Source organism: Rhipicephalus microplus, chromosome 10, assembly GCF_043290135.1.
Source record: "Rhipicephalus microplus isolate Deutch F79 chromosome 10, USDA_Rmic, whole genome shotgun sequence".
NCBI classification, from domain to species: Eukaryota; Metazoa; Arthropoda; class Arachnida; order Ixodida; family Ixodidae; genus Rhipicephalus; species Rhipicephalus microplus.
Window position 1 is genome coordinate 92,079,928 of NC_134709.1, and position 17,726 is coordinate 92,097,653.

Genomic DNA, 17,726 nt, shown 5'->3' on the forward strand with positions numbered 1-17,726 from the left:
GGATCCCCTTTTTCCGGACACGGCAAAGCCATGCACGGCTAGGCGTGAGAGGGAGTCAAAACTCCCCCGTTAGCTCGGGTCCGTGGTGTCGCTACACACCAAACGCCTACCTGCGCAGGCACCCCTGCGGGTGTATGTGTGTGTGTGTTTGTGTGTGTGTGTGTGTTTGTGTGTGTGTAAGTGCCTTCCCCGTCTTTGTCTTTTACGGCCCAGTTTACGTACACATATATGCACTGGTCTCATGCAACTCATTCAAGACCATGACACCTTATTTTATCAGCTGCATGCATGCAGGTATAAGTGCAGTGGGTGAGACCAGTATCTTCCTTCTTCCCTGTCAGCCGTAGAGAAGGTTCATATATGCTTCTTCCTGAGAACAATTGAGGCTTGGGCCAGTTGGTGATGCATATTTGATAGAATGAAGTGCTGTGAACGGCTCTCCTCAAAACACAAGTCTAAGCGTCACCTCCCGTGTCTTTGTTTTTGTTGCCCGTTAATTGCGCTTCATTTGATCAAGTATGTTCATCCATATAATTGCCAACGTTTTAAGGGGGTTTTCAGTGTACACCCCACTCGCATGGGTATAGCTTCATCCAACACCCATAGTTTAGGGGTGTTCATAAAGACCCATTAAAGGAGGGTGTAACTTTTCTTTACACCCTACGGTTTCAGGCTGTTTCTAAAGATTTTATTGTTTAGGGTGTTCGTAGACACCCTAAAAGTGTGTTGCCCATGAGAAAAACAAATACACCCTTGTGGGTGTAAAAATTTTTTGAGTGTAGTAGTTGAACGTGATAGCGACATCGTGTTCTCAGTGCGTACTTGAGACACTTGGTGCATGAAACCTTTTCGATTTTGCTACGCACCCTTACGAGGCCTTACGGGTTTCGGCACAGTAGCGTGTGTGCCTTTTGTAGTGACGTAGCAGCTTTCAACCACAGAGCCATTATGATGATCACATATTGCGACGTCTGTTGGCAATGTAAGCTTGCACCACGTATTATTACTGCAACACTTCGTGTTGCATTGTGAAGCATGTATAATCGACGTGTGTGTTTTTGAAGCATGAAAGCTGCTTGCAATGAATTTACAAGAAGAGGAAGTTCTTTCCACTGTTTTCACAAGCAGAGGCATGACCTTGTGGTTGAACCTCCACTTGCCTAGCAAAAGACCCGGGTTCGATCCCCACTTGAACCCAAACAACCCTGGTTCGCTACCCACACTGCTCCAGAATTTTTGTCTTTTTTTATTTATTTTATTTGCATCGTCCTACATTTTTCGATCACGCATATCATGATGAGTTTTCGCTTACAACTGCTGACCCCGGTATTTCCACGAAAAGAGCTTTTTAATGGTATCGCGGTAAATGATGTTTTTTGACTAAGCATGAGTAAGCTTCAATTTTTTTCTGAATTTTTATACTCGCATCACTCCTCTCAACTATGATTTTCAATTTTCATTGTTAGTAAAACTATACAAAATACAAGGTTATGCTATACTTTTTCGTATGCTGTTGCTCTTTATTCTTTCTGAATTTCAAATAATTTTTACTACCACTTACCACACTTTCGCACTACATGTGATGCTATACTGTACACTGCTATGCAAAAATTTATCCCTTTCTTTCTCTAAGCTTGTATTCTGCCTGCCTAACACCAGCCTACAACATCAGAAAGAAAACAACAGTCCGAGCTTCTAAAAATCAACAAATATAAAAGAATGAAAGAAATCAGACAAATATATGGTCCTGATTGTGTGGTAAATTCGTGAGTTTCTGTATCTTAGACATATTTATTTATTTAGAAAATGCTGCAGGCTAAGAATAGCTCAGGCCGAAGTGGAGGTGGTACAGTATGAGGATTTGACCAAAAAAAGGAACAATACAGGAGGTACAAACTAGCTTGGCCATGGATTGCTTCTCTAGAAGTATCAAAACTTGCAAATTTGTCTCGCGTATCTGCATCAGCACAGGCTGTTGAATTTAATACAGAGTGCGTATGGATCAAGGCAGCTTGGCTTGAAAACTGGGTAGTTCCAAGCACCACATGTGTCGAAAAAAACTTTGTTACACTCGTGCCTCTTCGATGTCATCGACTCCCAGGTGTACTGTTCACATTCGCCATCTGCGAAAAAAAAGATGACGAAATTGTAGTGGTATAGTACAGTAAATCGCCTCCCCCCCCCAATAAAAAAGACGACCTTAGAATTCGGCTCTTAAATATTGACTGTACTCTAAGTAACGACTCTGTGGAAGCCCGACGTCGAGTGGCTGCTCCAAGTGGTTTAAATGCCACGATGCAGAGCGCCACGCGCCCTGTGGCGTAAGCAGTATGCGCACGTAAAAAGTCTTTTTTCTCAAATATCCTTTTCTGCGTATTGTCAACAACTATGTACCATTTTTCAAAAAGTATTGATTTGATTTTGATGACATTTTGTACGCATGAGCTACAACAAGCTAGAAATAATCTGAGTTATAAAATAACAGATTTCATAAAAAGTGCAGCAGTAACAAAACTACACTACAGTAGGCACACTCAGTGGCGTTGTGAAAGCAGTATTTTTATTTTTTACAAAGAATTCATGAAAAATTAATATTTTTTGTTCCTATGTAACCTAGTAGTCCGTACAACAATATGGCAGATCATAAATACATCCCTTAAGATAGTCGCAGAAAAAAGGTACGTTGAATTAGTGAAGCCCTTTTAAAATTTGGCAGTGAGCCTTAGGAAGAATAAGCAACCAAGGCAAACGAAGACATGTCACGTGATACCCACTCCAGTTTGTGTAAGCACGTAAATGTTTATAGGAATACATGCAGCCGTTTCTAAAATATTACGCTAAAGCTAACATATACCGTTCGCCCTACCATACCCCGTTAGACTTGACATTGTAAACTTACGCCAAGGCTATATATTTTATACGTTCTATGGTTTCGTTGCACTGTTCTCTAACGTCTTTAAGGGTGCTTGTTGTTTGCTGCGAAAGTTGACGACAAGTAGATAACAAGCTATTGAAATAAAAGCCGGCCGCTCGCTTGCTTGGCAATATGAATTGGTTGATCGTTGATGAAAGCTTTGTTTTTGGACAGAATGAGTGTAGACACCAAACTCTTCTATGATATGTTTTTCCTTTTTTACGGGCAGGACTGCCCATATTCAGCCCAACACAATGACTACCATACATCGGCTCGTGTGTTTTGTCAATTGTCCATAGTTATTATTACGTGAATTGTATGGCACGTTTGACTATTTTCGAAATTCTCACGAAGTGCTTGGTAGCATTCGGGTGACGTGTGTATTGAGTGTGATGCCGTGACAGTATCGCAATGAGTATTAAAGCGCTCACGCCGACAAGAGGTGTAGCAGTCGGTACATTCCCGCTCAGCTTATAGTGCATTCAGACTATCGACGGATTCCAGATTTGTCGTGGACGCGGATTCACGAATTATCCGCCTGCAGACACATCGGCACCACGGGCAGGGTCTTTGACAGAACAGCTGGATTTTTCTGTGCTTAGCTGCACCCGCTATCAGCATACCGGTTCGACAGATTCAACAACATGATGCTTTGGTAATGTCAAGCATTGTGGACAATTTCAGTTTGTTTAGGTTAAGATCGCGTTGTTGGCGCAATGTCTGGATGGCAAGAAAAGGCCGCTATAAAGAGAGGAACTGAATGCGAACCTGGCTACCGTTGTGTTCGAGGCAGCGGATAAGAAGGAAGGACACAGCGATGCCCGAGCCCAGAACGGCTTTTTTTTTTGCATTGCATCAGTGCAAACGTTGCTGTATGTGTCCGTTACCTATCGTAGGTAACGGACACATAGAGCAACCATTGCACTGATGCACATGAGGTTTCTTTTTGTTGGTTTTCATTTTCACGTTGAAATCAGTGTTCATACATGGGCTGGGTTTCGTGACTACCGCTTTCAACGGCAGCGTCACTTTGCCGGTCTCAAAATCCTGCGTGTGCATCCAATGATTAAAGCAGCAACTTACTCGCTACTCTAAAACCTGCCGAGCTGCGTGCTTTACCAGAAATAGATATCATAAAGGTGATCGTCGGTAAATAGGGCCCCAGAAGTAAAGTAGCCACAGAGTCTAAATCATCAGTGAGTATAGCTATACGGCTAGAGCTGAAGAAAAGTTTAATGTTGGCCAGCGTATTTGGCCGCTTAATATGTGAAAAACTGGTTAGGCCAGCCAACCGCGAGTCACGTGGACGAAGCGCGGTTGAATAAAATCGCCGAAATGAGGTCATGTGACAGCCGCTCATCCCTCCGAATCCGGATGCGATGTGTCACGTGAATGTACCACAAGCACCGCACATCTCCCGAAACGCCTCCCTTCAACAAAATTGCGTCGTCGGACTAATCCGACCATGGCCCGCACGCAAGCAAGTGACAGTGATAATTCATTTCGCTGTAAACAGAATAGTTCTTCTTGCGATACCTAGAATTTTCATATCTGTCTGTCACAAGTCACCCAGCGAAGGTTTAACCCGATTCTCAAAGCCAACACATCTTGATTTTGTGGCTTCATTCATACGTGCGAACGTCTTCAATCAAAAAAAAAAATAACACGCATGCTTGAGGCGCGAAATCAATATATACGCTAGTAGTAGCCAGTGTATACATTTCTTTAGAAAATGCATGTATAGGTATATAAGGATCAAGGCACTGATTACGCTGCTCTGACAGTGTGACGCTATGAACGAAATAGCGCGTGGTTCCTACGGTCCACTAAAATTGAAGCGCTTCAACAAAATAAAACCGGTACTGCCACTCACAAATGATTCAGTGTTCTAAAAAATTGTTTTTCACAATATTGCCAAATGCCGATATCTCACACAGTGTTTTCAATCAGAATACAATCGTTTTTCGACGTCCTTTGCAGTAAAGTGCGATGATACGCGGCCAATTTTATCCCTTGTATTTTTTTGTGCGATGGCAGTGATGGACAAATACGGTGTCACTTGCTTAACACCCAGGCTATTCGAACAGTTAACTGCGTTCATACTTGAGAACATTTAGACTAGTCTGTGCTCTGAGAGCGTGAACCAGAAAATATTGCTAGGAGCGTCGCGCTGTTCCGGTGTGGCTGTCCTGACGCTCATTGCTTTAAATAAGAGGAAAAAATCTGAGGTAATCACCTACGGATCGCTTTGGGACACGGAGTGAATGATGAGAAAAAGCCTCTCGCGTGCTAATGGGATGGGCCTTGTCCTGAATAGACGCCGGAATATATGCGAACAACACTTCTACCGAGTGTCTAGTAACTGGTCGAATGCTCCATGATGAGAACTGCGTCGACTGGTTGCACATAAAGACGGAGATGCTCGGTCTTTATTTTGTGGCTGAAATGAAAGTCTCGTACTGGTACTACTATAACATTGAAGTTCTATTTGCCATCTCAGCAATATAACATTTATGGCGGGTCTATGCCTCGAAACGGCGTTATGATTATGACGGATGCCGTAATGGATCAATCTAGAAATTTCGACCACGTGTCGTTCTTGAGCGTTCAACTAAATTTAAGCCCGCGGTCTTAGGCAGTTTTCGCCTGTTTTGAAAATGCGAACACAACAGCCGACATATGATACAACGGCTTTCCTGTCACCAGTTGAGGACCTCAACCCCTATACCACCGTCAGGCTGCTACTCCAGCATGACTGCTCGAATAGCGTGACGGTGTGAATGACACGTGCCCTATCGTTTTCGTCTACATAGAATAATAATAACCATTTTGAGTCGGCCCAGTGCACCCTAAAATGTTTTGTTCAAATGTCACAGAAGTAGCAGTTGCATGCTCTTAAGGTGTCTCCGTTAATTTATTATGTTTAAACTGCGGTATTTTGATTGTTCAAAGAAAAAACAGATGAACTAATATTCCTCGGAGTGAGATTAACGACTAGGCTGCAAAAAATCACGATACATATCTATGATTAAGGGCTGAATGCATGCGCTGAACAAAAAACAATTATAAAGAACCGTCAATACGATGTGTACCTAATTAGATCAATGTGAGCTCCATCAAAAATTTACATTACAGAATCGTTTATAGTAAAACAAACAGCTTCATGGGACACTTACCTGGATGCAGTAATATGAAGCATTTCTCAGACTCTAACCAGTACAACACCACGTAAACTTTCGCTTGTTCCTCTATAAAAGAGATCATATGTCAGGTGCTTGAAATAAGGAAACATAAACAGAAGCTAATGAATAGGGTTAAAATTCTTTGTGCACACAGCGATTCTAGATGACCTCATAAGAAACATTTCCCACCGTAACTTTGTTACCTATTTATTTACTATACCACAGAGGTCCACGTAATAAGCTTTACATGAAGCTGTGAAAAAATTCAGAAAAATATTCATTAGCTCCAAAACCGTGGAAGGCACCCTTCGGTGCCTTCTAAAAAAGAAAATAAAAAAAGGAAATATGCAAGTACTTATAGCCGTAGCTGATTATATAGTTTCTAGCCATATAGTAATAGCATCACCTTTAGAATTTGTCTGTGTTTCCCTCCATGTCAACTATCAAAATGTCATATTTTGTGGCTGTTACCGCCCTCCGAGTGCGACGCCAGAGTTTTGCGAGCAACTGCATGATGCTTTGAATGATATTGTCAAAAGGCACCCGCATACACCTGTTTTTATTCTAGGCGATTTTAACTACCCGAAAATAAACTGGTCACTTCCTTCCTGTTCATTAAGCTCACTTTCAGCCGACAGTTTACATTTCGTGGAACTGTGCGAAGACTTTAACCTTACCCAACTCGTAACGCAACCAACAAGAATGGGCCCCAATTCATCAAATGTTCTTGATCTGATTCTCACCACTGTACCTGACCTTGTCCATTCTATTTCATATATCCCAGGCATAAGTGACCATTGTTTCGTGCACTTCAATCTAACAAGTTCTTTAAGGCGTCGGTCAAACAATTGCAAAACAATAAGAGACTACTCACGCGGCGATTATGACTCAATCAACAGTGAACTCGAATCGAATTTTGAGAGCTTTGCTGATGGCTTCTTTGATCGCAGCGTTCAACAAAACTGGAACTTGTTCAAAATGAAAGTTGAATCTTTAATCACGCGATACATTCCCACATACGTTATCAAGGGTCGCCAACGCCCCCCTTGGTTCTCAACTGACCTAAAAAAATTGCGGAATAAAAAGAAACGGTTGTTCCGTCAGGCAAAGCAGACTAATTCGTTAGCCCGTTGGCACGTGTACAAATCTGTCCTTTCCGAATACAGAGCAGCTATCAAGGAAGCCAAGCGCGTTTTTCTTAATGATACCCTTCCTTCAATTCTTGTAACCAACCCTTCTAAGTTTTGGAAAACTGTTAAACCTAGGGAAAAGATAAACATTTCGCTTACGAACTCAGATGGGCAGCCAGTTGGCTGTGAAGAGTGTTGCATTGCATTAAATGATTTTTTTGTTACTTCTTTTTCAAGTTGTTCTGCTTCTGCGTTTCCGCAAATGCCTAGTCGTGATTTTTTACCCATGTATCCTGTTACCGTTGATGCCGTTGGAGTGCAAAATTTAATTCACAAGCTTAAGTTATCCTCTTCTTGTGGCGTAGATGAAATCAACTCAAAGTTTCTAAAAAACACTGCATTGTATTTATCAATTTACTTGTCCTTAATCTTTTCGCAATCTATTCAGACCTCCACTTTGCCGCTTGACTGGAAGGTGGGGAAGGTGGTCCCTCTGCACAAATCTGGTAACACACAGTCTCCTCTCAATTACAGACCAATTTCCCTAACCAGTGTTCCTTGTAAAATGTTAGAACATATAATTTACTCCAACCTTGTCTCATTCCTAGAATCAAATTCTTTTTTTACTCCCTACCAGCACGGATTCCGAAAAAGTTACTCATGTGAAACCCAACTTCTTTATTTTACTAATGACATAGGATCGGCTTTAGATCGCGGCTCACTTGTGCATTGCATTTTTCTTGACTTTCAAAAAGCTTTCGATAAAGTACCTCACCAATTACTCCTCCTGAAAATTAGTGCCTTAAACATTGACCCGAACATTCTTAAATGGATTGAATGCTTTCTGACTAATCGCACTCAGTTTGTAACAACTAATGGCTATAACTCACCTCTTTCTAAAGTAACATCCGGCGTACCCCAAGGTTCCGTATTAGGCCCTTTACTCTTTCTTATATATATTAATGATCTCCCAGACAGCATTAACTCCGCTATAAGGTTATTTGCAGATGATTGTGTAATTTACCGCGAAATAAACAATGAATATGATAACCAATTTCTACAGTCAGACCTTGACACTGTCTCAACCTGGTGCCATAAATGGCTTATGACTCTCAACTCTAACAAATCTAAATGCATGTCAATAACCCGGCGATCTATTTCTCCCCCCTGTACCTACAGAATTAACGCCGTTCCCCTCCAGCATGTCTCTTCATATAAGTACCTCGGCGTTTACATTACCAACAATCTATCTTGGCACACGCATGTTACCTACATCTGTAATAACGCTAACCGAACGCTAGGATACTTACGCCGCAACTTTTCTCGCGCTCCGCTGTCCCTCAAAATTCTATTATACCGATCACTAGTTCGCCCAAAGCTTGAGTACGCGTCCGCTATATGGGATCCCGTGCAGCAAAATTTAATTAACGCGTTAGAATCTGTTCAGAACCGCTCAGTTCGGTTCATTTGTTCTAATTATTCCCGTACTGCTAGCATATCAGAAATGAAATCTAACCTTGACCTACCCAATTTAACTGTCCGGAGGAAACTGGCGCGACTGCATTTTTTTATAAGATATTTTTTCACAATCCATCAATGAAGCGAGACCTCATTTCACAACCGTCATACCACTCATCGCGCATTGATCATCAGCATAAGGTTGCCATTCCGTTTTGCCGCACCAAATTCTTTTCAGCAGCCTTCTTACCGAAAACAGCCGCCGATTGGAACCACCTTCCCTCTTCCGTTGTATCAATAACAGACCCTTTGTTATTCAAGACTGCAATTTCTCAGCAATGCTTGTAACTATACGCAGTTTCCATTATCTATCTTTGTCTTGTATGTGCTTGAATTCTTATACATTTTTAGTTGACTTATGTTGCCTTCCTGATTTGCGCATCTGATACTTGTTTCTTTATTTTGTCTTTTTTTCTTGTGTGTTATATATGTTGTACCCACCCCCTCTGTAATGCCCTACGGGCCCTGAGGGTATTCTAATAAATAAATAAATAAATAAATAAGTAATCTCCAATATAATACATACCACTTATGATTTAGACTTTTCTACTTTACACGATAGGCTAAATGTTTGCAAGGTTGTGCAAGCTGATTTCCAAAAAGAATATTGCTCATCTCTCATCAACCTATGGCACATAGGTTGAGGGGAGATATCTGATCACATATCACCGCCAGGAATGTGGTTAGGCATCCTCACACGTAAATCTTGCAGAGGAAATGTTCACTTGAGTAAATCCTCACGAACCAGCAAGTAAGGCTACCAGCATAAGTTTGAAACAATGAGAACCACCGGATGTTAAGAATCTATGATGGTCACCATAAATGATATCAGGTGTTTGACATCCCAAACCATCATATGGTTAAAGGAGACACCGTAGTGGAGAGCTGAGGAAATTTCGGCCACCTGGGGTTCTTTAACGTGACCAATCTAAGCACACAAGCTTACAGCGTTTTCGCATCCACAAAAAATGAAGCCGCCCAAGCTGGGATTGAATCCCGCTACCTGTGAGTCACAAGCCGAGAACCTTATTTACTAGACCACCGCGGTGGGGTTTTGGTGGTCACCACCAAATAATAATATTGCTATAACCATTCTTGGTACATAAAAGCTTTCGTCGGGTTCCTTTCACCCTAAAAGGCGCAAAAGTGAACAGTGAGGACTATATGACGTGTTGGAAGCTAATCTTCTGAAATATACATTTACATCGAAACGTCGCAAAACCATCTTCTTACAACAGGATAACGCTCGAGCAAATTCTGGTGAACAAACTATTTAAGTTGTAAAAAACTAAAGAAGATTAGAACCACCCAATTACTCAAGACACACTTCTGATGGGGCAGCAAGCCATTTTCGCATCATTAGACCATTGAAAGAAGCGCTGAGCGGAAGATATGAAACCGATTCAGCATAGATTGATGCTGGTCAAAATTTTTTACAGGAGCAAACAGAAATCTACTTTCCGACTGAATAAACAAATTATTTGTTTTTGACGAAAGGGTGAAGCAATAAATGTTATGATATCATAATCGAATGTTATATGAAGTAAGCCTCGAAGCTTACTCCTTTGCAACGAATGTCCACAAACGCTGGATGAAAAATGACGCCACGCCTTGATTGTCCCTATTTTCTAACTTCGGCTGCGAAAATCCCTCTTTGCCTAAAGTGTCCGTATAATTGGATATCGCCACGCAAGCCGATTAAACGTTGTCGGAGGTGTGTTGAAGTGAAAGAATGCTATACAGAAGAATTATGTGTTTTCGAGATTTTCCTACTAAATTTCGTTTACCATCGTGAATTTAAAAATATACACTGGTTATTTTAAGTACGCACTGAAGAAAAGATGTTGCTGTCTAGTGGCTAAGGTACTCGGCTGCTGACCCGCAGGTCATAGGATCAAATCCCGGCTGCAGCGGCTGCATTTCCGATAGAGGCGCAAATGTTGTAGGACCGTGTGCTTAGATTTGAGTGCACGTTAAAGAACCCCAGGTGGTCTACATTTCCGGAGCCCTCCACTACGGCGTCTATTATAATCATATGGTGGTTTCTGGACGTTAAAACCCAAATATCAATCAATCAAAGAAAAGATGACGCTGTCCCGTCCGACTTTTGAAAGCGAAGCTTGAGGGTCCATAAATTATTCGCAGAAGTGAATAATCGTCGCCTGATTGACTGATATTCTTCGTATTCGTATGTGCCCGTACGGGTAGTTCATTACGGGGTGCGTGGCTCTCGTTCGATAGCCAGTTACCATCCAAATATATGTTGGTAAAGCAAAGGCGTAATGTGTGTTGAAGGTGAATTTACGTTTGCCGGTCCTCTCATCGAGCAGCCTGCTCGCTGGAATGCCATTCCGGCCACCGCTTGCTCCCACTGTTCTCCGATAAAACGAAGGACAAGTGTGCCAAAGCCTATTCCAATCCCATCTGCTCGCCGCCAGTCGCGCTTCTTCATGTCATTATTCAAGAGCAGACCCCCCACTTTTCCCTAGTCTCTGCGCAAATTATGGAAGACTAGCATGACAATTACCTGTGAGTAAGAGCTTCTAATTTAAAGAATGATCTTCACAAGCTCTCTCACCACACCACTATCTCTCTGGAGAAGGCGGGACATTGGTCCTTAGCCATGATATTGAGCGCACCGACTGGCCTAGCTTCAAGCAGAAGCTTTGCCAAGTATTCGCAATGGTAGTGGCCTATAGGTAGCGTGCCGCGAAATCCAAGAAGGCTGCGGAAGAATGAAGATTGATCAACTTGTGAACTCGCATAACAAAAGATGGGACACACAAACGTACTCTCGTGCTGCTTTCACCTGACGAACTCTTTATCGTCAAATTAACGTATATCAAACCAAAGAACTTTCCCAACCGATATGAACTGCCGAATGTTCGCTATCTCATTTTTTGCTGCAGTGCAGAGGGTGGTGGTGCCAGCTGAACGACTTGTATCAACGATGCGTAGCGTAATCATGTACGTGGTACAGAAAACTTCACGAAATAGAATTCACACATCAATGGAATGGCACTCCGAGATCATTAATTCCGAGGCTGTCTGGCAGATTTGCCGCAGTAGTAGGCCACAGCGAATAGCACGCTGTTGCATCTGCACATGACCGTATGTTTAACGTAGCGATGGTTTGCAAGCATAATACGCCGTCGTCAATACTTGCGCTCTAAGCATCATGCAGCTTCTTCTTCAACTGAACACAAGCATTTAACTTCTTATTAGGCAGCGATTGTGTCACAGCCATGATCGGACTTAAACCGTGCGCAATTCCCTGCAATCAGATGTTGCAGGTTCCATCAGCGCGATGGAAACAATGATATGGACACGCGTACGCTTTTCGCAAATTCCAAGTTGCGAAAACTTGTCGAACATCAACGTCGTTCAGATAGCACCGGAGAAAATCAGTAGAAGTGAGCATGGACTGTAGTCCTAACTGTATACTTAATTGCCCTAAACATTCGTTTTTGCTCGTTGAGCTCGAGCGTGTTCACGGCATGCAGCGCTTTGTAATAACCACTGTAATACAGACACATTCAATGTATAGTAAAGAGTATGCATTTATTTAGAGATTGCTGAAGAATATTACACAATAAATACAATAAAAATGACTTAAGAGCGTGAAAAGAACATGAACGCACGACGGGACGTGAAGTGCACTTCCTTGCTTGTGAGCTGGCAGTTGATCCTTTATCGTCGCTATCACTCTCAGTGCGTTGACAACCATGTATGTCCAGTGCGGAATCTTCGATGACAAAACCGTTTCTTTAAACATCACTGCTGAAAGTCTTCTGGGGGATTCTCTCTGGCAAACGACGGATAGCAGCAGCACCAATGCGAAATTCACCACGCACAACACCCACACGGCGTCGCACACCACGTTTATGTGAGGGTGCGGAGATCATTTCGCTTCGATACCCGACAAGAAATAAATCACATGCAGTGCGCTACCATCTGTCAACAAACGCAGAGAACAAGCGACGCAGGGTAGGTCGAAGTTCAGAAACGGAAATCGTGAGCCTGCGCTACTTTCGGCGTACAAGGAACGCTTTGCAATTTATGCACTGCAAGAGCCCTGAAGAATGCTATACGCACGTAAAACAAGGCCAGTTTAAACTGGAATGATCAGACGACGACATTTAACTATCCAAGGTGACGGCGGAAAATCTCGCGTAGCTGATTTGTGTACTCTGCAGGCTATGATCAAAAGCGCAAGTTACCACGTATTTTCACGAAAAGTTCATCTCTTGGAATAACGAATGATGTTTATTGTGTCAAGGATGGTCCGGTATGGTCACTGATGCACGAAACATACAAAGTGGTTTATGTTCGCTTCTTTTTAGCGCGTTAACAATGCGGCTAGCACCACCGAATAAGGGAGCATAGGGAGGGTCTGCATACTTGTCATGCTTGAAAGAACGCTCCCGAATCACGATAGATGGCACGACAGTCTATGAAGATTGTGAATTACGCGTTTATAATATTCAATTCGCTTTGCCGAAGAAGATTCCCGATGCTAGCACACAACATCCTGGCGAGGCATCCGCATCGTACATCGAAGAGGTTTTCGCGCTCTGCCGGCGTGTGAATTCATTGATGTGCAAGCCAGACAAACAACACCACATTCTAAAGGGCTTCGGCACAGTTGCCACCAGTACCCTCACAGTTCAAAATCCCTCTAATAGTGCTGACTTCCTCACCATGTGTCAGCCTTCGATTGGCCTGTTTGACTACAACTGAGCTCTGGCTAACACCGTCTTGCGGTGGACCGGAACCTATGTGACTTGATCAGGGAGACTTTACGGGAAGAAGTGTAGCCAATAAGCTTTTCAGCATTTCCCTATATCTCGTACTTTCTTTAGGCATGGCCTGGTGAGATATTATCCGAGAAGAAATAACATTCATAGAAACATTTCGGCGCACACACAGTAGATGAGAAAAGGTCGCTTTTCATGCTAGTTTATTTTGCGCACATGCGCTCTAGAGCTACTTCGGGATGTATATTTTGTGTACTTCTTTCAAAAAACTGAGTTGTAAGTTCGCGTTGAGATGTATCCTTGGCTTTCGATTTCCTGGCTACTGTGCGCACGGCAAAAGTTTTTAAAAAATGTCCTAAAACCAACTCGCCCAACGTTACCTAATAGTACAAGAACTCACATCGTTGACCGGTCAACGCACGTACGACCACCATACAAGATGGCCACTGTATACCTCGGCTCTCAGTATTTCTGAGACAAGACGGCCATTTCTTTAGCCTGTATGTCTCACGAAATAAACAGTTGCTAGACCAAGACAGTGTCCGTCCTGTCTATGAGCTTCTTCGTAGTTCTGTGTGGACATGCTTTCAGTGCATTATTGAGGATTAAATCCATATATGCATGAACTAGACGAACACCTAGCACTATACTCAAAGCAAGCTCACAACGATATATAGAGAAGTGTACGCAAGCTGTCGAACCATTTTCATTCTTCTCTAACGCAATTGCACCCATGCATCCGATGAAGTGCTTTTTTTCTTTCTTACCTTTTTCATAGTGGGCTCTGATTACCATCGCTGGATAAGGAATCTCATCTAAGTATCCTATCTTCGCATGTTTGTGTATCTTCCCTCTGAAAATATATTACACAGAGTTTGCTTATGGTTCAGCACAACATCATTATACAAGCAAAACAGTTCCAGTGTGCTAAAACAACAAATTGCTGTTTAGGTCACAAAATATTAGTCGCGGAGCTGTTTAAGGCACATACGAATTTCTGATAATTTGTTAGCCAGAGGTCTTAGCTAAGCTAAAAGAGTGAAGCCTGACAAGGAGGAGAGCATGGGTAAACTTAAGTTGGTGCGAGAGAAGCCTAGTATAGCTAGTTTAGCCTAGTCCAGAAGGAGTATCGGCGTATTTAGGATGGAGCGGCGTACAGAGATGGAGAGCAAAATTCAAGCTATCGTGTGAGCGGGAAACTGGTGTGCATTGGAGGGCCCCTGATAACCTTTCCGCATACACTGACGGTATCGTATTTGTTCTGGAACTCACGGTAGAAGCCAAGGTAAACCTCAATTATGCCAATAGTTCTGCGTTAGAATCAGGCTCGGTAATTTTAGGTTTGTTGAAGCTGCGCATAGGATTAACTTCAGCATAACTAACTGGTTCACAAGAGTAGTTAGTGAAGGAATGCTTATCGAATATATATAAAACTAATGCTTCAACATCATGCCATCAAAATAACGGAACAAAGAACAAAGAGAGAGGGAACGAACATGAGTGAGTGAGGGCTCGCAACTATTGTGTAGAGAAGACCTTGTGTTTTTCTTACACCGAAACAACGGTAACCTAAAAAACACAGTTCACTAATAGAATTCGCTAGGATTGAAGTGGGTTATGTGAAAATGTGCGCGTCAAGTGATGGCGCCAACGCAACTGCCCTATCGTCTTTCACTATGCATTTGGGCAGATAATTGCACAACCGTGGTTCCAGTGAAATCAACAACCATGTAATTACATCGGAGTTAATGGATGTGCGGGAAACCTCAGTCATCGTATAATCCATGAAAAACTAGGAATAATATTTATCGGCACAATATTTCCCTAGTCCATCACGTAAGTTCAGTGAACATACTTGTGCCGCATAGCTAGAAATGACATTGCAAAAAGGGAAATGATTGATGTGCTCCTTGCGTTGGTACACATAACTTATAGAACCGAAATATCACGTTGAGGCGAGAAAACCATACAGATAAATAATTTTAGTTATTATCTGTCGTACCAGTATGAACACCTCTGTTTTTAGGAGCAGTCCCACACATCAATTATTGACACATTGTTTTTGCCTATTGTTACAGGAACCCATAACCGATACTTATGGTACCCGTTTTCATGAGTCCAACGGAAAGATCAACTGACAGAGCTTGTAGTCACCAAATGGTAACGCGGAAAACACCGTAGAACATTTATATTCAGATCAACGATACTAGATGTAGCCTCTACAGGAGTGGATGTTTGAAACGCAAAGAAAGGGAAGGCGTGTTGGGTTTCCTCCAAATTTTATCGTAGAAAAACTGTCCACTGAAACGTTGCGAGCGGTATAGAGAATGAAGCATGACATAATACACGCGGCGATCTGCAACAGGCTAGGGAGAGAGTGGCGACAACGCGTGCGCGCTGCGAGGGAAAGCATGAGCTACTTGGCATCGCTCGAACACCTGCGGCGAGACGTGCGCGGTGCGGACGGATGGACAGCGTTAGCAAGGTTAGTCAAAAAGCTGCTTCCCATCTAATGGGCCACTCAGGCTCCAGTTGCAGATTGATATGCTAGGTCACAAGTGTGCTCTTAAAAATAGGTCGACATATTCGTGAACTCATTGCGAACCAATCAGTTGTCGCAATAAACCTCTTGGTTAGTTAAGTTAGTAAAACAAAGGTCAGCGGACCTTTGTACCTTTGTAGCAAGTGAATAGCTCCGGCTCGAAAGGTTCGTTCTTTACGAAATTATTACTAACCACGCTACTTGCTTCGTAAGTGTGTTAAGTCTAACGGACTACATTTTGTGCGTGTGCGTTGCCGTATCAAGAAATTATATTAAAAAGTTATTGAATAAAATAAGTAACATTGTTCACGTACAATTTTTATTTTCTGCTAACTACTCCATCTTAGTACCGTTGTAAGTGCGTATCATAGCAGATCACAGCCGAAACGCGATCGCATACTCGTATGATCAGACCATATTTCTATAATATAAGATCACAAAAGTAAATGTTCTCATATGAATGAATCACAAGCGATAGCACGTAAACGCTTCCAAAGATTCACATAAAAAACAGCGCCAATAATGAGGGACAAGAGAAAAAAGGAGACAGACAGCGGCACTGTTTTTTATGTGAATCATGTCGTACCAACTCGCCCAAGCAACCACGTTAGCTAATTTCATTTCTAGTACATTGGGCTCTTTTAATTGTTTCACCGTTCAGCCATGTGTCATCGTTAGTGCCGCTGTCAGCCTCCTTCTTTCTCTTGTCCCTCGTTATTGGCGCTGTTTTTTATGTGAACCATGTCGTACAAACTCGCCCAAGCAACCACGGTTGCTTCCAAAGAATCTGCCTTTGAATTTTTCTGTGCTTCCCTCTGACGCTCTGGTAGGGTTTTGGTTGGGGCCGCGAGAATTTGCAATGCTGAACAAAGGCCTCCGACTCCGAAACGCGAACACATTTTGTGACAATACTGCCAGGTAAGGGCGCGTGCGCTGCAGCATCATGAAAGGGCGGATTCAGAACTTCGACCAAGCCCCTTTCTACTCTACCAGCACCTTCAAAGCTATTTATGTAGGTACTGTGAGATCACTCACTACGTACTGGTTAGCCGCTATATATTTTAAAAGAATAATTGACGTTTGCTACACATCACCGTATGCTGTTTATTAGGTAATATGTGAATCATCGCGTAAAACAAAACTTCTAAATTTCTACTCCAAACTACTCAATAAAATTCAAGTTAGCCGAAAGATATACGGAGTCTCATGATTGCGGCAAACTATACTTCAGCATCTACGAAGTATCAGATTGGCAGCAGAAGTGTCTTGTTGAAGGGGCCCTGCAACACTATTTGAGCATGGTCCGAAAACGCTGCTGACCGATAGTAGAGGCTCCCTGAAAAACGCGAGCCAAATAATATAGCGCAGCACGCGGCCTGAAATTCACAATAAACTATCAGAGTCAGCTAAAAATAGCTTTCTCTTCTCTCGACAAATCACGAAAAATAAGCCCAGTAAGCCCATTTATCAACCATGTGCTGATTTGAACATGGCGCCCTCGGTTGTTACAGAGGTCGCCGCGAGAGGCCGTCCCTTTTCCACGCGTGCGCGCGCAATCCGCACTGGCAAACCCGCGTATTCAAAGAAAGAAATTGGCCCCGTATCTGCATGTTATACTGCAAATGTCGTCGAAAGACGATAGTCTTGCATCTAGGAAAAATGAACAAAACGTTTATTTGATGT

At 42.6% G+C, this 17,726-nt stretch overlaps 1 protein-coding gene across 1 annotated transcript in view; it reads right to left on the reverse strand.

The window, feature by feature from the left end:
* Positions 1–1,496: 1,496 nt before the first annotated feature.
* LOC119181111 (uncharacterized) overlaps positions 1,497–17,726 on the reverse strand; it is a 42,233-nt gene continuing 26,003 nt past the window's right edge. The window contains exons 3-5 of the mRNA XM_037432292.2: positions 14,269–14,354; positions 6,091–6,162; positions 1,497–2,123 (exon numbers count right to left, since the gene is read on the reverse strand). Of these exons, the coding sequence (XP_037288189.2) occupies positions 1,963–2,123; positions 6,091–6,162; positions 14,269–14,354 (319 nt within the window). The 3' untranslated portion in view covers positions 1,497–1,962. The remainder of the gene's footprint in view (positions 2,124–6,090; positions 6,163–14,268; positions 14,355–17,726) is intronic.